This window comes from Amborella trichopoda, chromosome 8 (genome assembly GCF_054954075.1).
Source record: "Amborella trichopoda isolate Santa Cruz 75 chromosome 8, AtrichopodaSantaCruz75HAP2 v2.0, whole genome shotgun sequence".
NCBI classification, from domain to species: Eukaryota; Viridiplantae; Streptophyta; class Magnoliopsida; order Amborellales; family Amborellaceae; genus Amborella; species Amborella trichopoda.
Window position 1 is genome coordinate 30714508 of NC_142343.1, and position 26661 is coordinate 30741168.

General features: G+C 33.9%; 1 protein-coding gene across 9 annotated transcripts; it reads right to left on the bottom strand.

The window, feature by feature from the left end:
* Positions 1–1595: 1595 nt before the first annotated feature.
* Positions 1596–20228, bottom strand: LOC18423640 (Tetratricopeptide repeat (TPR)-like superfamily protein). Of its 9 annotated transcripts, none has more exons than XR_016061586.1 (12): positions 19675–20228; positions 16670–16757; positions 13104–13308; positions 12730–12837; positions 12125–12289; positions 11364–11966; positions 7899–7964; positions 6662–6742; positions 5427–5524; positions 5139–5330; positions 4839–4899; positions 1596–2043 (listed from the first exon to the last, which is right to left on the bottom strand). XR_016061586.1 is itself a non-coding variant. In XM_006828239.4 (12 exons), the coding sequence occupies exons 1-12, from the start codon at positions 20210–20212 to the stop codon at positions 1709–1711; spliced, it is 2568 nt and encodes an 855-aa protein (XP_006828302.1). In that variant the 5' UTR covers positions 20213–20228; the 3' UTR covers positions 1596–1708. The 9 variants fall into 9 exon arrangements, 7 of the variants coding, with proteins under 7 accessions (XP_006828302.1, XP_088731035.1, XP_088731033.1 ...); XM_006828239.4 differs by having other exon boundaries at positions 5139–5358; XM_088874909.1 differs by having other exon boundaries at positions 5139–5358; positions 12690–12837.
* Between the last annotated feature and the right edge of the window lie 6433 nt (positions 20229–26661).

Consider the following 26661-nt stretch of genomic DNA (forward strand, 5'->3'; position numbering starts at 1 on the left):
TGATGATCAATACACCACACAAATGGTGAACCTTGTATTCACTATTGTGAAACTTTTAAACATGAAATGCATTTATTAGATAAAAAATGACTTTTGATCATAAACACCTAATGTATGCATTTTTTATCCCTTTAAATCTTTCCGAAACTCAACTTTAAATTTAAAAGATTCTTTTGATTAGAATTTAAAATGATTTAAAATTACAAATATGCTCTTTCCAAAAATTTTGAAAAAATTATTTTTAGTGTTAATTTTTATATCTGTAAAAGCATTTCATTATAAAAAAAATTTCCAAATAGAAAATTCAAAGTTCACTATATGATATATTCTAGAATAAACCATAATAAATATTAAATAAAAATATTATATCTATAGATAATATCATTATTATAATGAGTGAGAATGAAAAAGGATGAGAGGCACCGGGCCCAATCCAAAAAGCTAACTTTGTCAAAAGCCTGCATTTACTCAGTCGATGGCGCCCCCCAATATGGTTCTATAACATCCCACCGTATCCTGCATCTTAAATATGCAAAAGTAGATTTTGCACATAGTCCCAAAAATGACCTTATCTTTTCCCTTGCAACTTTTTCTTTTGATCATGGCATCAAGCAACAATCCAAACCGACCACATTCCAAACTGCAACAGTCCAAATCAAGTACTCTTGCTTAGGAATTCAATGATTAAAATCATGAAATAAGTTATTCCTAACCCTAAAGACTAGAGTATCATTTGAAACCTGGAAAGACTATTATCTGATTGAGCTTAGTGATATTCAAGATATTAATTATTGTATTCCCTGCCAAACTCCATCGGAGATTAAGAGTCATCCCTTAATTTGATCTTTCTTTAATCCATATTCCTATTTCTTCAATACTTGCCAAAGATTAAAGGTTTTTGCTTGAATATCAATTCTCAACCATTATATTAGGATGTATTCCAACGAGCAAATGATATTTTTTAGGAGAATTTTAGAGAGAGTTCGAACAAAAATCTGGGAGATAATCTCAAAGGATAGTTGTTCATAAAGCTTCAAACATACAAATATAGTGCTATTTTTCAAGATTTGAGAGAGCAAACCAGGAAATGCAGAACAAGTTCTAGAGAGAGAGAGTCACAGCTCGACTGCCTCTCATCTATATGCAAGTTTCACAGGATTTATATGAATAATGGGTCTTTATATCTGTAAATTTTCGTCCTTTTTCTTTTGAGTTTTTTATATCTTTGTAATCACAGATCAAAGGTGATCCCTTGTAAATGAAACGTGTTGCTCACGAATGATTTGATCACTTCCCAAATCCATTCTTTGATGAAATACTCCTGTTTATACGGTCTTGAGTGTGTGTATGTTCTCTTGTTTTTGCATATAGAGTCATATCTACCTTTCCGGATTCCCCTTGGTACACATTTTACTGCTCTCAGGCTCTTCTCACCTTCCATTTTGTTCATTTAGAATAGACTCTGGTGATCCACTCTTGATTTAATAGTGAGAAACATCGCGACTTTTTATCCTTCCTATTTCTCTTTCTTCCCTCTGCTATTCCCTCTCTTTACCATGTTCTGAAAGTGTTTCACAATGATTCATCAAAAGGTATAGCGAAACCAGCGATTCTATTACCTTTTCCTTAAAAAGAATGATAACAATATACATAACACAACATACATAAATATACAAAACTGAATGAGATCAAGCTCGACGAATTAAGATCATCTCTTTTGGGTGCCCACTCCTTTCTGTAGCCACAGATTTAGTGATCTCCGAGGGATCTTCAACCTTTGGACATCAACAGGTCTTCGAGTTGTATATTCACGTAACTGTGGCCTCTTTGACATGGTAAGAGTTTCAGGGGACAGAGAACTGATAACATGTGCATGCCTTGTAGAGAGCTCACCAAGTTCAGGACCTTCCAAAACGGAAAGGCCCAATTCCCCTTGAAGAACTCTAATGACTGCATCACGTACCCTCAGCTCTGTTTCTGCAGCATCCATATTTGATCTTGTGTTTGCAGTGATGATAATCATATCATCTCGAACAGGTTTACCTGCGTACAACAAATGCAACATCTTAAGCCATGATATCTATAACCCTTTTTTCATAGTTATTATATCACTTTTAGAAAAATTCTAATGAACCACTCCGAAACTTTGCAAATGGATTGCCAACATATAAGTCAGGTTTTTAATGCCACATTCACCTGTAGCAGAACACATAAAGTTGATGCTACGAAGGGTATGACATGATGAAGATTCAACTAGGGAAGAGGTGAAAATCAGGCTTTTCTAATGTCATGATGTCTTAGCCCGCATAATCCTCTTTGAGGCATTTCTCTTCCATTCATTAATCGAACATCCAGAGAATAAAATCAAATGGAAACTGTGTGTGTGTCCAGGGTCCTCATACCATGGCAATTGTCTATATACTGCATGGAATAATCAGTTCCCTCATGTCCTAATGCCAACACAGTAAGTGGGTGTAATTCCTCCACACAGTCGGTTGAATGAGTTCGAGATAAGAGTCCCCCAATTTGTTGAAATCACATGGTTAAGGCCTTAAGGGACACATTTATATTCATACATGAACATGAATACATGCATACAAATGTGCATGTAGTATATATGAAAGGGTGTAGTTGGCATACGGATGCATCCGTAGCTGTAGAGGTAAGGTGCACCTTCAAATTTTATCATGGTATATAATTTATATGCAAAATGTTCTTAGGATTATCTCAAAATCTATTTTTATACGTAATTATAAAATTTTATATCTCAAAAATGGCTAAAATCAAGTAGATCTATAAACATATGAAAATCTTGAAAATATACAAGGTAGATAATATGTTGTAAAATGCACTATTTTTGAGACTTAAATTTTTTTTATTTTTCATGGTAATGCATCCCGAAGTCGAGATGATCAATCAAAGGGTTTTTCAACATTAAAACTACCTTTTCCGATGGATTTTTGAGGTGCATCCGTAGTTCTACATTATAAAGTTGCATCCTTATATAAACTTTTTCCTATATGAAATCATTTCATGAAATCACTTCCCATATGTGTACAGATATGAATATATGGCCCCATGGAGCAAATTGTACCTTTACTCCCTCGGGCAAAGACTCGCTAGGAGTATTTCTAGGACCCCAAGTTTTGGGGATGTAACATAATCAACCTAGAGGCCAGCCTAAAAGAAAATTGAATATAAACTACCTACATCCCAAAGATAAATCTCAAAAAGAGAAAAATCAAATTTGCATCCTACAAAAGGTTCAAATGAGTCCAGCAACGATGAATGTAGCCCCCATTTGGTGATCATTTATATCTAGGACTTTAAGAACTCAAAATCAATTTTCTTTTATAAAATTGTTCAACTGGTGATGATAAGGCCAATTCCGGGATGAAAAATAGGGAAAGTACATAAAGAGACTATTTACCTTTAATACAAGGTGGTCACAATTAACCTTGGTCATTGGATGTGAAATTGGGTGGCTGCATTTATTTCATTGCCCAAAGACAAAGTTCAAAAGAAATTTTCTTGAACTTTTTGACACCAAAACTATCAAATTTCACATCAGATGGTTGTGCAAGTAATTGTGACCTCCCTGCACTCCCCGTAAATAGTCTCATTATATACAATCCCCCCCATCAAATGACGACCTAAGTTACTTGTGTTCAAAAAGTTTACTTTTTAGGGAGCATTTTCGAATTTTTATTTTCTGAAATTGAACCTTGGAATGGAGAGAAAGTCCGTGCAAAATTTGGGGTCATAGAATTGCTCCTAACATAATTAAAGGAACAGTTTCATTATATATATCTCCGGCATGATTTATAAAGTGGTTCCATTTTATGGGCCTGTTTGGAGATACTCGTTATCATTGATAATTCACTCAATAAAATTAGTCCTGATAATAAATTATCTATCACTGATAATTCACTCAATAAAATTAGTCCTGAGAATTAATTATCTATCGTTTGGTAGTGTCCAACATAAAGTTATCTGAGATATGTTTATAGGCAGTTTATACATGCAAGTTCATCTTTTGAAAAGTTGTTTTTATAGTATTCAAAGTAATTTTCTAAATCACTGAAAAAGTTAACAAAATAAAATTATGCAGAATATAATAATTTTAGATAAGATAGCTCCAAATACAATTATATAAATGGGGAGTAATTTTATGCAACGGTTGTATAGTAATATAATGAAACAATCTTCAAATACTATGTCAAAGCCATTTGTTTGACCCAAATTTTAAAATATACACTCTTTTCATTCTAATGAACAATCATGAAAAAGTAAAATTTGAAAACACAACCTAGAAAGTGTTTTTTAGCCCAATTAACATAGCCAGTCCATTTTGGTGACATACTTAGATCTAGGTCCTAGAAGGATCTTTTTTCTTTTCAAATTTTTTAGATAACTTTATTATCATTAAATTAACAACATTAAAAAAGAAAAAAATTGATTTTGAATTAATAAAGGCCTAGATCTTGAAATTCACCAAATGGACGGTCTAGATTCATTGTAGGAGAAAACTCATTTTGACCACATATAGGATGCAAATTAATTCTTTTTTTGGAGATTGATTACTGAGATGAAGAGAGTGTGCATACAAAATTCTGGGTCATACAAATTCCACAAACATGGTTTTCTAAAAGTGTGGTTTCATTATATTATAATGGCATAGTGACATGATATCATTTCCCCTTATATATATATATATATTGATATATATATATATATATATATATATATATATATATATATATATATATATATATATAGAGAGAGAGAGAGAGAGAGAGAGAGAGAGAGTACAACAAGTAATGCAAAAGATGGAAGACCTAGAATGTAGTTCTCTTTAAGCATCCGCAGCTTTGCAAGGACAATGATTCGAGCCTCGACCTGTTAATTCATGGAATGTAAGTATTCAATTCATCTAACAGAGTTGATGAGAAATATCTACTTGACAGTTGAAATTCAGCTGGCATTAACTTCTTTTATTTATGGATTAGGAATATATATATATATATATAAGAATGAACCATAAAACCAAGGCTAGTTAAACTAACATGGGTCCAAGAGAATACAAATTGTTCTCCCCAATAATGAAAATTTTAATGAATATCTACAGGATTCTCTACCTTTGTAAGCCCTCTAAGATCAATTGTCAAGTTCTCTGCAAAGTTCTCTTGTAAATATGCAGCTACTTTCTCAAGAAGCAGGCTTTGAGGACCATAAACTTCACTTCCTTTATCACATTTGTCAATATTCAACTCACTCCACCGTTTACCTTTATCAGATATCACTCCCTCACACCACTCCTCAAGTAGTTCCTTCAAGAAACGATCATTTGAATTATATCTGCATAGTTTAAGAAATTGTTGGATTAACCAATGCTCAAATGGTGTTGGATTTAATATTTTACATACCCTGCTTTACGCATGTCCTGATATATTGCCAAGCATTGCAGAACTTCATCCAAGGATCCATATCTACTTCGAGCAGTCAACAAAGTATTGTATGTCACCTGCAAAGCATGTAACTTCAGGATCTTGTGATCCTCAAAGTATAAACACTTCCACCAAGTAAAAGATGTTCATTTAACAGGATACATCATGGCAATAGTTAGAGAAACAAAAAGCAGAAAAGAAGTATTTTACAATCTAGCCAAAAGATTTCATGCTTCCGAGGGAGCATACTGGCCATTCACTCCCTCTGTGCAAAACCCAATCTAGGAGTATTTTCCGGACCGTAAATTTTGGGGATATAACGTCCTAAACCTATATGCTATACTCACCAAAAATAAAAAGGTCCAAATTGTGTTGTCCATAGGCATGAAAACAATAAGGGTGCGGTTTGTATAGAGCCTAGTCTCTAAACAATCAAAGTAAAGCGCACCTTCAAATAGTGTCGAAAATTTTCGTTTAATACTGAAATTTTTTGTGATAGCCTTAAAAAATATTTTCATCTATAATTATAAAATTTAAAGCTTCAAACATAGTATAGATCGAGCAGATCTATAAAAACTTGAAAATCTTGAAATTGACGGTCCAAAAATGCGTTACACGGTGCACTATTTCTAAAACTTGAAATCCATTTTTTTCTCATGTTCATGCATCTTGATGTTGAGATGATCAATTTGAGGATATTTGGGCATCAAAACGACCTCTTCTAGTGAAATTTTTGAGGTGGGCCCTAATTGGATTGTTTAGAGCCTCAACTCTATATAAACTTTTTTCAAACAATAATGCCTCAAGATTGAATAGAAACTGTCCTATTTCTTAATGGTGAGGTCTTAGCATTAAAAACTCAAAATTTGAACTTTTTCTTTTGAATATAATCATCTAGTGATTTTTAGGTGGTTCCCAAAATTTTGGATCAAAACAATCTTCCCAAGGTAGTCTCCTGCCCAAGGGAGTAAATGTACAGAACACTCCTGCAGGAGCATAGTACACCCGCTTTACAATATAATTTAGTTTTGATACTCATTGTACTTCAATTGCAATCACATAAAAACATTATGATAGCTTTTGAATGTTCGAATTTAACTTTGTAAATTACTATGTATCCATATATACGCTACAAGATTAATATCACACTTGAGAACCTTAAAACATTTGGAGATCAACAATGGCAACACAATTATTATCTAGATAACACTCACCAAATTAGGCTGCAACCGGTGTCTTTTCATCTCCTCAAATAATGAAAACGCCATTTTGAAGTACTTGTTACCAACACATGCCTACCAATACAAAAGAATGTTATTGCAAACATAAACAATCAAACCAAACTTCTTGAATTATTCAAACCAGCTCCCAAAAATTATTTTTTGAAACCATACTAAGATATCGGACAAGAATCTTCCAAAGCTAACCAGTTTTCATTCTTACCTAGAGTTGAATTCAATCAATTGTCCATCACAAAAGCAAACTAATTGTTTCAACCAAGCAGCAAAGCACATAGATAAATCAATTCACACCACTATACAGTTCTGTTTATGTGGCTGTGTGCTTGATACTGTTTAGACGTGTTTAGACTTCAAATAATTATCCGTACTGTACATCATATTTCTCCATAGTAACCATATTTTTAACAGCTATTACAAAAAATTTCAAGAAAAGAAAATGTTCCATTGTCGCATCTATACAGGTCGAGATCAAATTTGTGGCACGTAAGCTTGCTAAGCAAGCACTCAGAAACCAAATTTTCCAATTTTATTGGATGTCTCTGATAAAATATCTTGCTGTGCTCCTTTTTATTAACACAAATCTTTAACTTCATCAAAAAAATATATCTTGCTGTGTAAGCAGGAACTTGGAAATCTCTATGTAAGGAATGTCTTGAATTCAAAAGTTGAAATCCGGTAAAAAGAGTTTCCTTTGAAGTAGGGACACAAAAAAAGAAAACAAATTTGAGATCAACTTACATGCCTTGGTTTAATTATTTTTTGAACACCAAGCAAGGTCAACATACCAAAATTTCCATTGTTTCACTCCAGAAAAAAAGTATAATGCCATATGCACTCTCAAATGATTCAATTCCTTCTCTATCTGAGGAGCAGCAAAAAAATAGTATAGGTGGATTTCCCTAGTCGTTAATCACACAGAATTATGTCGATTATTTTTGTCTTTACTTTTTGATGAATAAACTTAGAACTGTTCTTGCAGGTAATTACAGAAAATGGGGATCCCAAAGGTCGAATTATAGGTCAATAGAATGTGACGAAGCCCATTATAAACAAGAAATCTGCTTGTTGAAAATTCAAAATTGGGAAATAAATTTGGTGTGAAAACAATAATATTGCAGAACATTATCAATACAGCAAAACAAGTAGATCTCACTCATGAAAGAATGCTAATAATTATTAAACAGGAAGATACATTGATCGCACTACTAACCTTGATTGCTGTTGTATATGCAACAACATCAGGAATAATACCTGCATTGTACATGCTTTTGAATGCCTACATCACAAACACAAAATACACAAAAATATTGCATCATAAAGCACCATTAGTTTATCAATGATAATACAGTTCACAAAAAGAAATTTCTAGCCAAAGATATATTAACCAATTGCTGACAACATTATTCTTTTGAATATGTTAACTTTTGTATTGAGTAAGACAAAAGTATATGAGGCGTATGAGAATTGCTGACAATATTATTTGACATCATAAACAACACACACATATCATCCAACAAAAAGTGTATTACATGCAAGGAAAATGAAGTTTAGCAACCAAAACTTAGTGAGGCCAGATTCAAATCCCAATCTAGAGCAGGAATGAGTACTATAGAGCAGATAAAATTCTGAAAAGAAATCATCAATCAGAAAAGTTTGGATTACCTTATGAACTGGAATGCACCTTCTTACAAAAACTATTCATTGACCATGCCATTAGTTGAGGCTTATAGAGATGCAGATTGGGCTGGTTGTATTATAGAGATCTACGACAGGTTAATATACACAAGGTAACCTTATAATTTGGAGAAGTAAAAAGCAATCAATTGTAGCCCATTCAAGTGCTGAAGCACAGTATCGATCCATGGCTCATGGAGCACGTGAGTTTCTGTGGTTGAAAATCCTATCACGAGAACTTGGTTTCTGGTAAAGAAATCAATATCCTTATATTCTGATAACAAGGCAGCCATTAATATAGCTCCCAATCCAGCCCAGTAAGATCGAAGCAGCATTTTATCAGAGGAAGAGTTACTAATAGAGAAATTTGTCTTCCTTATGTGATGACTGAAGATCATCTAGCATATATTCTAACAAAGGCCATGGGAAACCTCGAATACTATTTATCTTAGAGGAGTTGGGCATGATTGAGGTCTATGCACCATGCTAAGGGGGAGTAATGTGAAAGTGAATATTGGCTTCTAGTTTTCTTTTAATTGTATTTTAAGCCCCTAAGGACTTATGTATCCTTCTTCTACTTAAGTCAATTTTATAATTAATATAATACAGTACAGAAGTGCATGGGGTTCACAAGTTAGACCTCACATGACCTTCTCTCTTCCTTTTCTTTTCTCAAAGTATCTCACCTCCCCATCTTTCTTTCTAATCAAGCCTTTGATCTCTCTTTCTATTCTCTCCTTCTTTAGTGCTGCTGTATTATTAACTGTGATAAGCCATTTATATGACAAATAAACTACTCTCATATTTAGCCAACCCGACCATGTGACTTGCCTATATATTTACTATATAGAGGTTACTTTATTTGTTATGTATCATACAGATTGAATAATTCAAGGTTAAAAATTGAGATTGATTATAAGAATAAAACCTCCACAAGTAACTGAGTTGAATCACTCGAGCACCAAGTTGACTTGACCTAGCATGCTACCAACTCATCTCCCAGTATACCGAGTTGGCAAATATTGAGTAAAACATGATTCCTTTATTATTCCATTAGTCTTTGTTGAATATTGGAGCATGTCTCCTCTCATTAGTTTGCCATTTTTCATCTTCCTATCATAGGATGTCTTCCACTTCGTCCACCTCTCCTTGAGAAACTTCACACATTGTTTCCCGAAGCATTCTACCATCATCCTAACGAATTGCATATCTAAGAATAAGCAGGCCAGGTGTACTGCTGATAACTGAAATAAAGTTGAAACATAACACAAGCAAACTCCATATGAATGTTATTTATGGCAGTTCAAAACAGTGAGACTCCATACAAGAATTCCTGTTTGATCGGTAACTAAACCAAAAAAAAAAAAAACCCTCCCTAATGGATATTGGATTTTGCAATGGTACTCTTGACATTCTCTTCTTCAATAGAGCTACTCAAGTCAGCGACCTTTAACTATAAGCAACTGTCCTTGTATAGCATACACACAAACACAAATGTACGAATGCATGTGTGGAAACACCGACAATTGTGTGTGTACATGGGTCCTGGAATGTAACTTAGAATTATGTCCATGTTCGCGCATGTATGACTTTAAAAATCAGCCAGCCAACCAAGACTAGGTCTGAGTAAACTCGCCTCAGTTCACGGCTGAGTCTTAGCAAGCCTATTAAGATACAGGCAAGTCTAAAAATTACACTGTTTTCTCAATTAGACATGGTCAATTCTCACCCATCTGACTCAGCTCAGCAAAATGACAAAGTCCCGAGATGAGTTCACACTTCTCTTGTTACGTGCGCTGGAAGTAGAATTCACACCTGGAATATGGTGCTATAATTGTCAAGACCCTAGATGCACGCACACACATGCACATACCGGCACACACCATTTACTATAGTGCATTCTTTACAGTGACTATAAATATCTACTGCTCACTAAAGAATCCTCCTCCTTGGCATAGAACAGAAGGCATAAAAACATAGTTCAGGGAGCAATCTTTTCCAGTACCCTTTTCTTCATTTCCTTTGTTTGTGGCTCATGGTTCCCATGATGCTCCAGCCCTTAAGCACCAGAAACCTTCCTCTTATATTACATGTAAGAGGATCTCCCCCTACTGTCATATCTCTAATGTCAATAACCTCGGTATCTCTATCCCTCTCAATACTTGAATATCTCTCTCTTAAAACTTAAACCCCCAGTACTCTCTCCTGTTCTACTTTCTTCATCATGCTAAAAGAAAAAGATCAAAAAAAAAAAAATGTGCTTTGGAAAACTAATGATGTGCCCACGAGCCCCCATCATTTTCCGACCCCAACACCTGCCAACAGTCAACATAACATTTTGCTGAAACACAAAGTTCTTTGTTTCAACAGATAAAGGTCCCTCAATCCAAAATATAAAAAATATGAAATGCATGTATAAAGAAGTCCGTTAAAATTTTGAAGACTTTGATCAGAGGATGAACCCCCCAACCATCCATTGTTGCATTGGACAGTTGAAGCACCTGATATAAATGCAGGATAAGAAAAGGCAGCACAAGACAGATCTTTTCCAATGCTGGCTATGATTTCCTTTAGTACAAGAATAAGCAAATTTAGAACAGTGCCTGAGTTCCTCCTCCTGACATTTTAATTCCGTTGAATATCAGTAAAATATAAGCACTTTTTAAGTTGATAATATGGATCCACATTGGTCCTATTCAGCCATTGGTACATTGAAGGATATTATTTACAGTACACAGAATAATTTCAACTTGAAGCTGACAGATTCCAAGAACATCCTGGAAAATCATAAATATCTAAAGAAATAAAATTTAGTAATTGCAAGGACTCAGAATCCAGATTAATCATCACAAGGCTTCAAAATGTAAGTGACACAAAGCAAGCTGCAACTGGTTGTTCTTGGGAATAGCAGCTAACTAACATATTCATTGAGTCAATGGTCAATAAATAGTTTATATGAAATAAAGAACTGAATGCAAACACATAGAATAAATAGTCTAACCTGTATTGCACCCTTCATGTTGTACGACCTTCCACATATATCAATCAAAATTGACCAACTTATGTGATTAGGAGAAAGACCTCCAGCCTTCATCTCATCCATTAAAGCTTGTGCACGGTAGTAATCAGTACCACAAGCTTTCATTAATATATTGTATGTGGCAACTGTGGGTTTGAAAGGAATAACCTCAGAGAAATTTAAATCATGCGGATCTAATGCATCACTAGTAATATGGAATTCATGGTTTCCACTTGAAAAGTATTCATTCTGCTTGATATCTGTAACTGTCTTGCTTCCACATTCTTTTGCATTACTACCCATTGAAAACCCATTTTGCTTCCAGAAATGAAAAATACGAAAAGCTCTATCGAATTGGCACGACTCGACACATGCATTGAGAAGAATGTTGCAACACTGAGTATTTGGCTCACAACCAACGACAAGCATTTCTTCAAGGACCTGAATGACTCGTTCTACTAGCCCTGCATTAGCACAGGCACTAATCAATGATGACCAAGTGACTATGTTTGGGCTAACACCAGCAGATATCATATCATCTTTTATTTTAAACGCCATTTCCCACATTTTTGCATCTGCGAATACCTAGAAATCAGTCAAATAGACATTAAGTCAACATGCATCCCCTAGCATCAGATACCTGATCTCAACCAACAAGTACATGGGAGCATTTACAGGAAAAAGAAAACAGTGAACAGTGTATAGGAAGGACTTGGAAGATGACACCATAAGATTTTGTATACCTTGATTATCGTACTATAGGTGATAACATCCAACTTTAGGCCACCAAACAAGGCTCTCTGAAGTATCTCCTCATAGATTTCTTGAGCCAAATCAACTCTTCCAGCGAGGCAACACACCTTCAATAACACATTATAAGAAGCCATATCTGCAGCAACACCTAATTTCTGGAGATGGCATGGTTATGAAAAGATTAGTGAAATACAATAGAGTGCAATACTGCAAAGTATCCCATTATAAAACAAAGGACAAAATAAATCGGAGACAAAAATAAAAATGTACGGAATATATCATCCTGCTGAGTACTTAAACATAGTTTTTTAACCACAGCAGGGGTGTTAAGGAGAAAGAAAATGCTCAACAATATGGTCATGCATCACTCGATGTGGTTACATAATAGTAAATTACAGAAAAAAATACTTAACATGGTTTCTTCTAACACTGGAATAATAGAAAACTCATTGAAGAGATTATGCAAATGCCAATCATCCAGCATAAATAAAAAGAGAAACAGAAACTATTTCCAAGGACAGATGCACAAACACTTGATCGATTTATGTAACCCACCTATAATACAAGAGGAAGTCAAAGAAGGAGATGGCATTACTTTCATTTGCTTGTATATATGCAAGGCATAATGCGAATCATGAGCATTCACATTCATCAGACTGTTGAACACGAAAGTATTTGGAGTGATCTTCTGAACTAACAAGTCCTGCAATAGAATAATTCTTTATAAATCGAAGCAGTGATCAAATTAAAAAATAAATGCATAAATATTCTCTTACTCATACATAGAATTATTCCAGAGGATGGAAAGGGAACTCTAATACCCGTATTGACATAAGCATTGTTTAAGAAAGTAGACATATGCAAAAGGAGAATAAAAAAAATGCAATTCACATATACAGGCATGTGCATAAAGATAACTAGCACATGGAGGATGACCTCAGAGACTAGATATGGACCACTAGCAGTTACCTCAAAAATGCTCCTGGACTTCAACGAGTCACCACAGTAACCACAAGCATCAATGATACTCCGGTATATGTACATGTTTGGACTAACAGATTTCCCCTTTGATACTTCAAAAGCAACTAAGGCAGATTGCAAATCTTTCTTCTTCCCAAATTCACATATTAAGAAATTGAACCAAACATCTGCATGAGGAAGAATACTTGCATACCTACAAAGGAATGTTGATGTTTAATACCAACATTTATGGACACCCATAACCAAGCACAATCTCAAAGAAATTTTGATCTTCTATTCTTGGACATAGTACTCTTAGGGCCCGTTTGCCTCCTTGGACTCAAATTTCAAGGAGTTACTTTTCCTAGAAAAGGCTGAGCAATCGTGTTTTGTTCGTTTAGAATTCACATTTCTGTTGGAATTGAGATTTCCATGGGATTCCTAAATACTCATTTTCAGACTAAATTTTGAAAATCTCAATTCCACGAAAATAGGTGGAATTGACATTTCATGGAAACCACATTAAAATTTTAGAGAGGGAAACTATATCAAATTTTAGAGAGAGAAAACATATTAAAATTTAAGAAAGGGAAACTATATCAAATTTTAGAGAGAGAAATTACCTGAAATTTTTTAGAGAGAGAAAATACATGAATTTTTTAGAGAGAGAAACTATCTCAATTTTTTAAAGAGAAACTACCTCAAACTTCATGTTTCAGATTGAGCATCTCAAAATTTTAGAGAGAGAGTATCTTAAAATTTTAACGAGAGGAAACTATACTAAAATTTAAAGAGAATAACTATTTAACAACTTTTAGAGAGAAACATCTCAAAACTTTTACAGAGAGAAACTCTCTCAAATTTTAAGTTTTAGATAGAGAGTATAAGGAAATTTTAAAGATTAAAAACTATATCAAATTTTAGATCGAGAAACTACCTGAATTTCTAGAGAGAGAAACTATATCAAATTTTAGATAGAGAAAATACCTGAAATTTTTAGAGAAAAACTATTGCAATATTTTTAGATAGAGAAACTATCTCAAATTGTAAATTCTCTTGAGAGATTATATTATAATTTTAGAGAAAGAAACTACTTGAAAATTTTAGAGAGACAAACTAACTCAAAGCTAAAGTTTTAGAGAGAGAACACATCTTAAAATTTTACAGAGAGTAACAAATCAAATTTTAGAGTGAGAAAGTACCAAAAATTTCTTACAGACAGAAACTATGTCCCATTTTTTAGAAAGAAACTATCTTAAATTTTAAGTTTTAGATAGAAAAAGTATTTTAAATTTTTAGAGAGAGAAACTATATCATATTTTAGATAGAGAAACTACCTGAAACTGTTTAGAGAGCAAAACTATTTGAAAATTTTTATAGAGAGAAACTATCTCAAATTTTAAGCCTTAGATAGAGAAAGTATCTCAAAATTTTAGAGAGAGAAACTATATCAAATTTTAGAGAGTATCTAAAATTTTTAGAGAGATAAACTATCTCAAAAATTTTAGAGAGAAACTATTTTTTTTATAGTTAGAGAGAGAAACTATTTCAAATTTTAAGTTTTTGAAGAGAGTACTAAAATTTTAGAGCAAAAACCATATCAAATTTTAGAGAGAGAAACTATCTCAAAAATTTTAGAGAGAGGATTTGCATTTCCAAGAAAAAAAATATTCCAGGAAATCCAAATAGTGAATTTGCATTTTCCTGGTTTCTACCAGATGTAATCCAAACAGTACACCATATTCAAGGAAATGCCAATTCCAGGATACACTTTTCCACATGATTGAAAAATCCAAGGAACCAAACAGAACCATAAGGAACTACTTTATCATAAATTGCTGCTTTTCAATTAAAACTTATTTGTTGCAGTTTGAATGAATCAAAATTACAATCATCTACAATAGGTGTAATGTATTGTGAAAAGTAAACAAATGCAAAGACAATCCACAGAAATGCATATCCAAGTTCCAAGATGGCCTGGGAGTATTTCATTTGAATTCTTTATAGCACTCATTTCTTGTAGATTGTATCAATCATGTTCCTCACAAAGTTGAACCATACATATAGCCGCATGATACAAATGTTCAGGCATGCAGCACGTGCACAAACATATACATATAGAAAATTCATCGTGTAGCCGACCCCAAATTGTTAGGAAAAGGCTCTGATGATGATGATGATGATGAAAGCACGATTCATAAAACTTCATCCTTTTTTGAATTCAAAAAAAAAAAAAAATCTTGCTGGATGCATAAATACATATAAACTCAATCTAGTTTGTTGGGAGCAGCTCATTTAGATCAGTTAGGAGAAAATAAAAGATACAAGTTAGGAGAAGGAACAGAAACATTGAAATTTGTACAAACTAGATCAGTTTTCAGTACTAACTTTATTGCATATGAACAATGCATAGAAGGAAAGAATTCCCCCTTTAGAGTTTAGTTTTTTACGACACTTCTTGTGTATGAACTCCAATTTAATTTTTTTTAAGCCATGATACATCTAGACAGCTTATGGGCTTACATTGGAGGATATAGAGCTCGGAAACCTAGGAGCTATATACACATATTTGTCCCTAGAAGTTCCAAAATTGGTCTGGTTCCTATAAAAAAATTCATTTCTTATTAAAGGTTTATCTACTTAACATGTACTGTTGTACATAAGAACCTTCTAGAAGTATGGAGGGCTCAATCATAAAAATGGTGGACTCAAGTTTGAACAATAAGGTCTAGCATCACAAAGTTATGCCTATATTAAAACAATAAACCCCTACAGCATTCCAAGAATATTCTCGGACAACCCCAGCCCCTCCATATTGCTCTATTCATTTTGTATTGAAGGTTTATCTCCTTGACATATACTGTTGTACATAAGAACCTTCTAGAAGTATGGAGGGTGGACTCAAGTTTGAACAATCAGGTCTAGCATCACAAAGTTATGCCTCTTTTAAAACAATAAACCCCTACAGCATTCCAAGAATATTATCGGACAGCCCCAGCCCCTCCATATTGCTCTACATATCGAGGAACCAACCTTGAACTGTGAAAATGACAATAAAGTAGGCTCCAACAAATGATCATAACAAGCTCATATGAACCTCACAATTTATATTTGTCATGTAATTTGTTTGTTTTCTTGTACTATATTCTTTGTAACATTTTGTTTCTGAAAAAGGTACAACACTTGACAAAGGTATAACACTTAATAATTCTACAAGTTCCTGTATGGCACGTTTAAATCTAAATGGTAATGTTCTCCTTCCAGCAGGCCAAAATTTCATCTCGGCATAATTCTCAAAAACAAATCAACGTATTACCAGGATAAGATTATGAAGAAGCCAATTTAACTAGAAAGCATGCTACTCGGTTCTCAGTTTCATCACAAAACATTTTAGTGAACAATTAAATCACTTGAAGACAAAGAAATAATCAATAGAAAGGTCTGAAACTATGATATTAACCCAAGATTTAAACTTAACCCAATAATGTATAACATCCAAAATCATTTTAATCTTGAAAGGCACGATATAGAAACCAACTTGGAAGAAGTTGGGTTAAGGGTATATTTCATAATACCTCCCAGCCATAAAAGGATCATGCCTATCAATACAAGCCTGTAAGATGAAAGTTGGTTTCACAACATCTTTTACTGAGAACCGATAACCTAGAGCAAAAGAAGAAGAACCTTAATTAGAACTTCCAAGATCAATTTTTGCGACCGCGTAACCATTTTGTTCCAACTCAAAGAACCATACAATATTTGTATTTCCTAAGCACTTTTATTGAAACATCATTAATTCCATTATCACTTTGGTGGTCATCAAATATGACAAAACAATTGAATTAAACAATTGACTAATAAGAATATTAAAAGAACTCATGATGACCACTGACAGGGCTTCAAAAGGGGTATTCTATTTAGCTAGACCAAGAAAAGTGAAATAGACTTTGCTACACATGTAATGGAAAATCTCATTATTTCACACTAATCAACATCAGAAAGCATAGAGCAGAGCATCTAAAAAGTAGTGAATCCAAAGATTGAGAAATGTGGAGCGATAATTCATCCTCTAGGCAGTATGCAGGAGCTCTGGATCTATTTCATGTAGATCTTACCAGAATAAGGTGTAGTATCGAGACCCCAGACAACGTGATATCATACCATGACAGCCTGTGAAGGTATATTGAGGTGAACTTTGAATTTTGCAATGGAAAGTGGAGGAGAAAATTGTTCAAATTTCAACCACTACAATGATGGGCATCAAAAAGAAGACGACACGCATTAAGTTTGTTGATTTTTAGGTTATCCCTCAAGAATGTCATGCACATAAGCAGTGAGTGATGTTAGATATAAGGGACGAAAACGGTGAGGAAGCTATCCTTTGACTCTTGAAAGAATAATAAGCAATTATATCAAGGTAATGAGGCTTTTTGAGGGAGTCTACATACTAGGAAGTCCCAGTTAAAATCTATGGACTGCTAGGTAAAGAACATATCAAAGGCTTAATCCCCTAAGAGTGGCCATTTCTTTTAGTGCATGACACAAGAAAGGTTTTGACTGGTGATTATATCATGTTGATTTGACAAGCCATGTACATGCAACATTATTTTGGAGGAGGAACATTCTAAGATCATCCTACCATAAAATTAAGCATCTGAGTTTTAGCCACTTCTTCCACTATTTGGAAGTTTTGAGGGCTTTCACCTTTCAAAGGGTGTTTCTGGTATCTAGGGCAGTGATTAATCCTAACAAAAAATGTATCTGATTCAGTACCAGTTTTAATTGCCCAATGATATTCCAGAGATTATAGGACTGAAAAGTAGAACTACTAATATGATGGTCATTTGCAGGGTATAAGTTTGGGAATCAATGTGCACTTTCTCTTAGTAGTTCACAGGGAAGTTGAGTATAGATTAGCTCCAACAAGATTTGAATCAAGTAATCAGAAACCTAAGCCAGCTAAGTGCCAATAATCTTTAAGATATCAGGCCTCTTTCGATGTGCATATAGCTCACCAAAAAGGCGATCTAGGCACTCGTATATATGCTAATCTTTTCATTGGTTCATCATGTCAGGGTATTGATATTATCCTGATGGTTTAGTGCAGGAAAAGGGGAGACACTTCAGATAGGTCTAATTTTACTGAATAGGTGATACATGGCTATTTTTAATTACATCTGTCAAGCACTGACCTATGTATGCATTAAAACTGACCCATTTTCATTTGAATTACAATTTAGCATTATAGTAGAGCAACCCACAACCTCTCATAAAAGATGATTAATACAGGATGCAACATAACAGCATAAAGAAAAACATGGGCTCGTTCCATTTTCCTTTTCGTACATCAAAGGGGATGATTCAACCAAGATTAGAAATTAATGAATTTTAGAAGAGCAAGCAACCCTTCCATGCCCAATTTGTGTTCATTAGTAAGCGGGGTTGGTGTCTCTCAGAAACATCCAGTAAATTGGATGTATGGAATGAGATATAGAAGATTACCATGGCCTCTGCACCACGATGACAACACAAAAATTGAGAAATGGTCCAAATCCCAAAAAGAAAAGATGCATTTGATGGTATCCATTGGCCAAAATAAATGTTCCATTGTACTTGGCTCAGTACTAATTATATTATATTGAGGAAATTAAGGCTCCAATTTTTTTTCTTTTTTGCCCGATGACAAGGTAACAAACAACAACAATCCATTGAAAAGTCCAGTTATACAACTAGATGCACCCTGGTAAAACTCGGGATTATCCCAGTAAGATTTGAATTGAAGAGATTGCCGGATGCATATAGAAAAGCATCACTCAACACTATAAGATAGAAATGAATCTAACTAAATTTAATGCGCCTGGGGAGACTGACTTATTAGCACTTCCCTTCATGTAACGCTCTAAACAAATAACCCCATGGATTTTTACCGAAAAGAAAAGAGAAATTTTGCTACTAAACTGCTTACAAGAAGTTCCCTACTTCATGCTGTTCCTTATATTTATGAATTTTGAAAAACGAGCCCATCATCAGTGGAACCAAATTGACCTTTTTCAAAGGTAAGGCAATGAAGATACAAACTAAGAACTTGCAAAACTTGCATTGAATTTCAAATAGGTGATCCCGAAGCTATTAATACAATCATCCACATTAAATTTTCCGATAGAACAACAATGACTGATATTCCATAAACTAACAGGTGCTCCAAACTCTCACAAACAACAATCATATCAAGTAATTTGACAAAAGAAATATAAAAAGCAAAAGTACATCAAGAATTTCCCCTACATTACCGTCATATGACCTCTCCATAGTTTACATAGCCATTTTCTAGAATTCTCAATAGAAGAAAGAAAAAGTTCAAAAATCATAGAGGATTTCCACTCGCTTCCGACAGCAGACTCAACCAACACTCAAGGAAACATTTTCTCCAACCATTCCGAAACACTAAATTTAAAAAGTAGAAAAACTACCCACAACTCCCATCACCATTAATAAAACCAAAGTGAGCTTAACAGTATAAGAAGAGTGAGATCAAACTATCATAGACAATGAAAAATGAAATCAAAGGAAAGTTAAGAACCTGCAAAAATCTCCACCAACCGCACAAATTCCCCAATATTATCACCATCCAAAACCCTTCTGCATGCACTCAAGAGCAACCTCCTAGCTGAACCATCAAAAATCAAAGAAGGGCAAATCCCAAGCTTATCAAACTTCTCCATAACTCCAAGCACTGTATCAAACTCTCCGTTCTTCAAACACAGAGCAAAACCAGCTGAAACATGCTTAATACTGAGAGCTTCAACAAAGTGGCCTGGAGCCATGCCTGAGCCAATGAAGCTCTCCGCAAGCATCGAAAATTCATCCAGCCTTCCGTTTTCTGCAAGTTTCGAAGCCATTGAAGCATAGAATTTCAAGGAACTAGGATTTTGCAAGCCAAGGTCTGGCCTAATATCAGATAGAAGAGGGGTTGAAGAGAGATATTTGAGAGAGAGAGTGGTTTTAGTAGGGTTTTGTGGGGTTTTTGTTGGAAAGGTTCTGATGAGCCTGTTGTTGAGGGTTAGGGATGAATTTGGAGGGATAGGTGAAGAGGAGGAGGCCATGAGGAGGTCCCTCATCCTAAACTAAGCATTTGATAGGCTTTGCTCACTCCTAACTTTTAAGGGAGAGGGAGAGAGAGAATATTTGATTGTGATTGAGACGTGTGAGAAGCAGGGAGCTCTCTTACTGTACTAGCAAAACACAGCAGTGACCCCACTATCTTGATTTACAGAGAAAATGGGGTCTACAATCGAAGACTATCCTTTCTACGATCACGAGTGACGACTATAACACTTCTGATTTTCTATTTTGTGGTGTTTTTTTTGTAGGGATTTTCTAGTGAATTTCCTGTTATGAGGTATTTTTAGCATATCATAGAAATTTATTAAGTCTTATCTGAAGTGTTTCCTTTAAGAATTGGTGGTTTATATTGCTGGAATTTTTCTGAATTTCTTTGTGTATAATAACTTGAAGAAATTGTGAGCGGAATGCTTAATAAAAATATGGAAAAAGTTTTATATAAAGATGCAACCTTATAATGTAGAACTACGGATGCACCTTAAAGATCCATCGGAAAAAGGTAGTTTTAATATTGAAATTTGATTAATCATCTCGACATCGAGATGTATGACCATGAAAAATAAAAAGATTTTCAGTCTCAAAAATAGTACATTTTACAACATATTATCTACACCGTCCATTTTCAAGATTTTCATATGTTTATAGATCTTCTTGATTTTAGCCATTTTTACAATTTAGAATTTTATAATTAGATATAAAAATAGATTTTGAGATAATCCTAAGAACATTTTATATCAAAATTATATACCAGAATAAATTTGAAGGTGCACCTTATCTCTACAGCTACGGATGCATCCGTATGCCAACTGCACAATAAGAAGCTCCCACAAGGATGATGAATCTTTGCAAAAGTTTAAATGTAAAATGTGATGTTCTAAGTAGTTAAAAATTCACTTCTGCTTGTTTAGAAATTGAGAGGGAGAATGAAAAGGATTGAAATGGAGCACCTCTTTATCTTGGTGCAAAAAGTGTGTGCTCCTCTAGTAGGTTGCTAAATTATAACTAGTGGCTCTATATTCTATCACTTGCTGAGCTAATTTAATGTAAAATGACCAAAGTTCACAAGCTTATGAAATGCTCTGAATCTTTAACATACTTGCTTATGAAATTGTGAAACTCGTGAGTAGTGATCCATTGCCAAGTTCTTCCGTCTCTATTAATGTTCTTCCGTCTCTATTAATATTTTATAGAATGTGCAAATTGCTTGATTCAAAGCAGAGGTTTCAAATGGAATGAATTTGCCTAGTGTAGATAAGTGAAATTCTTTTTGAGAATCAAATGGAGTTCAGTGCATGAATTTGTTTTAATTCGCATTAGTTTATTAGTACACAGCAGTAGTAACATCCTTCCTTATGAAATGTTCTAACTATGTAATTTTGTGCATGTGCTTATCAATTGCTCTGAAGCTGTAACATCCTTGTTTATTAATGTGCATGACCTGTAACATCTTTGCTCATGAAATGGTTGAAATTTGATTTTTTATCGAGGCTATTTCATAAGCTACATAGACGTGAGATTAAATTTCAATCTTAATTATACATTGTAAAAAATGCATTAGATAGGTAATAGTAAGAAAATCTTATTCAAAAATATACAGTACATAGCAGCACTACGGTTTATCAAATAGGGTTCCTAGCTTTCAGGCTACCAATTTTCACTTTCCTCCCAGATTATAGGTAAATCAGCAGTAGGGAGAATCCCAAAAAAGCTGTAGAGGAATTTATTAAATGCACCCTAAGAGAGTGTTCTACATTGGAATTGAATGATCTAAATAGCATAGCCAGTGTTTTAAAATCCGGCAATTTTATCGATTCGAATACGAATTTGTTGAGACCTAACTGGTTCGGTGATTGTATGGAGTATGAATCCCGACCTATTTCCCCAATAAAACCCTAGTTTTATATTTTTTGTTTTTTTCTTAAACTTATCTAATATTTTTTTAGGTTCCCTTAAATCTCTACCCTACAAAACCTCTATTTCAAATTATTTTATTTTATTTATTTTTCATCTATTTTTAATATTCTTCTCAATTAATGATTCATACTAATCCAAACCCAATCCACATCGCCAACCTAGTGATCTGACACAAATATGTAGGTGAACGATCCACTCAACCATCCTAGTTTTGAAACACAGATCAAAACAATGTAGTTAGAACCAGTGTTCATAAAATCAAATTGAAACGGTTAATCGGACATAGGCTTAAAAGCGATTTAACTGACCTAATTGGTAAGCAAGTCCCGGACGATCAAAAAAGTGTTGAAAAAAAAAAAAAACCAAATATATATATATATATATATATATATTAAAATATGAAAAACATATAAAGAATAATTAAAACAAAACTCATTCAAATGAAGTTGAAAATTAATGAAAAAAATAGTTTTTAATGAATCGATTTATGCTTAGGGGTATTTTTAAATGTTTTTTGAAAAAGATGAGAAAATATAAATGTGAGTATTAATGACCAAAACAATTTTTAACCTTTATCATAATGTAAAGAATATTAAAAAATATATTACCAATAAAATTCCTTGTTTTTAGAATTTATATACATGTTTTTTATTTTTTTTAAATACCTGTCGATCACCAAAACCAGAACTGGTTCCAATCTAACCAAACGGTTAGCGGTTAGATCGTGCAGTTTTTCCAACAGTGGTTATAACCGATCTGAAACATGATAGCGCTTATTACCATGTTGTAACCACGGCTATACATATTATTTTGAGCTTTTGATTCTAGGATTGTATACTATGAGACCATTTATCTTTATTACAAAAAAGTAACAATTACTCATAGCCATTAGATGTCAAATTGGATGACTTGGGGTGTATCATAAAGTTTGAGAAATTTTTTTGTTGAACTTCTAGTCAATGACACTCCTGCAACTACCGATTAGAAATCTACGACCTCCTACCCAAAGTAAATGGTGTTGTTATATACTTCTAGTTTGATTTTTGTTATATGGGAATCCATGTGAATTTGGACAATCCATGCTCATTAAATTGCATCGGTATCCGTCAATGATGCAATGTGTAGGAACCACTAGAAATGGCATGATCTAAGTTCTAAACACCCTCTCAGTAGTCTTTGTTTCTTGATTGGACAATGATACATGCTCATCCCGATAGGTTTTCAGTGGTTACATATGTCACTGCCTTGTTTTTTAAAAAAAGAAAAAAGTTTACATAAGGTTGTAACCCTAATTATAGAAATTACCTTTCTTGTAGAATAAAGTTGCAATAATCTACATTGCTCATTTTATTTGGATGGTATAGATTTGATATTAGAAAGTGATTTGCAAAAGGTCAACCTTAAACAATCAAAGTTAGGCACATCCTCCAAATTTTGTCATAAGATGCAAAGTTGGTGTCGAAAATTCTTCGGATGGCCCGAGAATCTGTTTTCATATCTAATTATAAAATTTTATGGTATAAAATGGTTCAAATTAAGCAGATATATGAATGCGTTAAATTAAAATCATTAAAATGAACAATCCAAATAATCTATTGCGGTTTTCCAACATCAGGATAACATTTTTCGATAGATTTTTTAGGTGCACCTTAGTTCTACAATTTAAGGTGTCAATATTGTATAAGCGTTTTCCTTGATACTATCTCACAAGATATGTCACTTTTGATATTATCTTAAAATATGTATCAAATCTACACCGTCTAACTAACATAGACATTATAGGATGTTGCAACTTACTTCTACTAATAATGTTGCAATCTTATATCCCTACTTATTTACCAAAAAAAAAAAAAGAGGTTGCATAGATGGATTTTGGATCTAAAGTTTTAGAGGTTGAGAATCCCAACCATGTTAAACATGAATATCATATCAATAAATAAATTTTAAGACTTTAAATGGTATTTAAAAGAAAAATGTTTTGATAAGGGTGCAGTTCTATCAAAATATGTAAAGCCTCACCTCAAAAGTCACTAAGAATTGGAGCTCTAAAGTTGAAAAACACTAAAATCAATCATATCGGCCTTAACCATATGGTTGCCAAAAAAAAATAAAAAAATAGGATTTCAAGCCCTAGTTATTGGAATTGTGTCAGGCCTTAAATTCTTGACATTTGCAATGACTCTTAGCTTTAGTGGGAGTATAAAAATGATATGACTCTAGGATCATGGCGAACTAGGACCAAGAGTCGTAGAACCCCCGATTAGATCATGATGAGGATTTATGCATGGGAGGTACTAAAGAGGGTTGAGGGTAACCTCTTAGTCATAGTCGGTTGTTATGTTTGTGCCTCATGACTGTGTGATGGGTCAAGGCAAAACAATTTATATATGAGCTTGATGATGAAAAGCCTTATACGAGAAGTTTAGGGCAAATAGAGGACATTGACCTAAATTCCTGACTCCTAGGACCTTCTCGTAGCATGTGCATAGATACAATTGCAATGCATGGGAAGTCGTTTTTCTAAGGATCTACTAGATAGAGCTATGCACATGTGACAAGAGAGGAACCCTTACACCATATATGTGCATCTCCTCTCGAGGGTACACCTGATATCCACTTAAACTTGGGGATTCAGAGTCACACATCGGTTTGACTTTGATAAAGTGAGATTATGAGCCATTGATTATACATTGTGGATCATAAGTCTGTTGGGTCATACCGAGAATGGGGTTTTAGATTCTAAGTCTAGCCAAGTGAAATGCTATATTTTATAATTCGATTTCAATGATCATAATTTCCCTTGTAAATGTTTTTAATCGGTGAAATTATTTAATTTGATGGAAAATCATTAAAATGATTTTTGTGGATTTTGAGAATTGTTTTGGATTTTTTGGTACTAAAATCCAGTTTCCAAAATTATTTCAAAGAAATAACAAACAAAGACAATTTTCCAGGACCACACGGGACATCCAAATAGCTAATGGGTGTCTACATGTCAGCTTGAGGGGGTCCCACATCCCCCATGTGGAGATGACGTGGTGGTGACATCTACCCCACTTGCAGGCCCCCATGTCCTTTGTTTAATTATCCTTTTAAATTAAAGTGTTATGAAATTTTTTAAAATAGTGAGATTTTGACAATTTATTTTTAGCACATGTTAAATATCTAGAGCAAGTAGTTTGTGCATGTGGAGGATTCTAAAAGGGGTATAGAGTTTGTAATTACAAGCCTAACCCTAAAGGTATATGGTAAATGTGCAAATAACCAGTTAGTTTACGTTACATGATTTTATTAACCCCTTATGCTCTTATGAAATAGGGAGAATTTAAGATTTGCCTTTTGCTGGATTTTTTATCAAATAACCATAAGGCCATACCTTCCATCTTGGTTTTAGATTTATTAAATGTAAGGAGAATGAGCTTTCTGATAACAAGGAAAATTGGAGTGAATTAAAAGAAAATAAAAGTGTTTAAATCTATAACACACATCTTGATGGCATAATGGTGGATAGTGGGCTAGAATCATATCTCTCTTGATAGCCATTGGTAGATGGTATGAAAGGCCAATATTCATCTATCTAGAAACACCTTCATACTTGAGGGTTGAAAAGTTATAAATACCCATGAGCTTTCCTTTTCCCACACATGAGTTCACACTTTATATTTTCCCTCTGATTGGGTGGCACACCTCTCTCCCTCTCTCTCTCTTCCAAGAGTGGCACACCCTCTCTCTCTTTCTTCTCTCTAAGATCGTAATGTGAGAGAAGAACTCATGTGAAGGTCTCATTCTACTCCACTAATAGTGGTCCAAAGCTCAAAATTCAAGCTATAGATGATCTAATCTTCAAGCCTTCAACATCTGAATAAGATCAATTATATCTCCATTGATTTTCCTTAATTTGTTCTTGCTGTAAATTATTAATTACATCAATATTACTTCATCCTTTGATCATTAGATCTTTGATCTTTTGATTGATCATTAGTCCCTCTTAATTCATATAGTTAAAGGCTTCATCCGGACATATTTTGACATAGTTTTTCATTATCTTTCTTCTGTGGATTTTGGAGTAATTTTAGAAGATATTTCTTCCATGGATCCCTCTTGAACATTCTTCTTGATATCATGAATTGTTGATTTTATAAAAAGAGAATATGGAGATTTTTTATGTGTCGGATTGTGTACTCAATTGAATTAGTTTTGTGTTTTTAAGACCCAATTTTCTCTCACGATTTTTCCACTCGATTTGATATTTGGATCTCTATAAATCCTTCCATGATTAAGTGAGTATCGGTAGATACTTGACTTTCCACTTGATTAGATGATGAATTAGCTCGATTTTGTTCTATGACATCACATATCACCGAATGGCACATAGCTAAAACCCAATGCTGTAAACTGGATACCCGAGAGCTCCGATTGGCTTCCCAAGGTCATTGTTCATTATACACTTGAGCATATGTATATTGTCGTAATGGAGATCATGTTATACTGTTATTTTTTAGGTCTATTTATGTATTATTTTGCTTTGTAA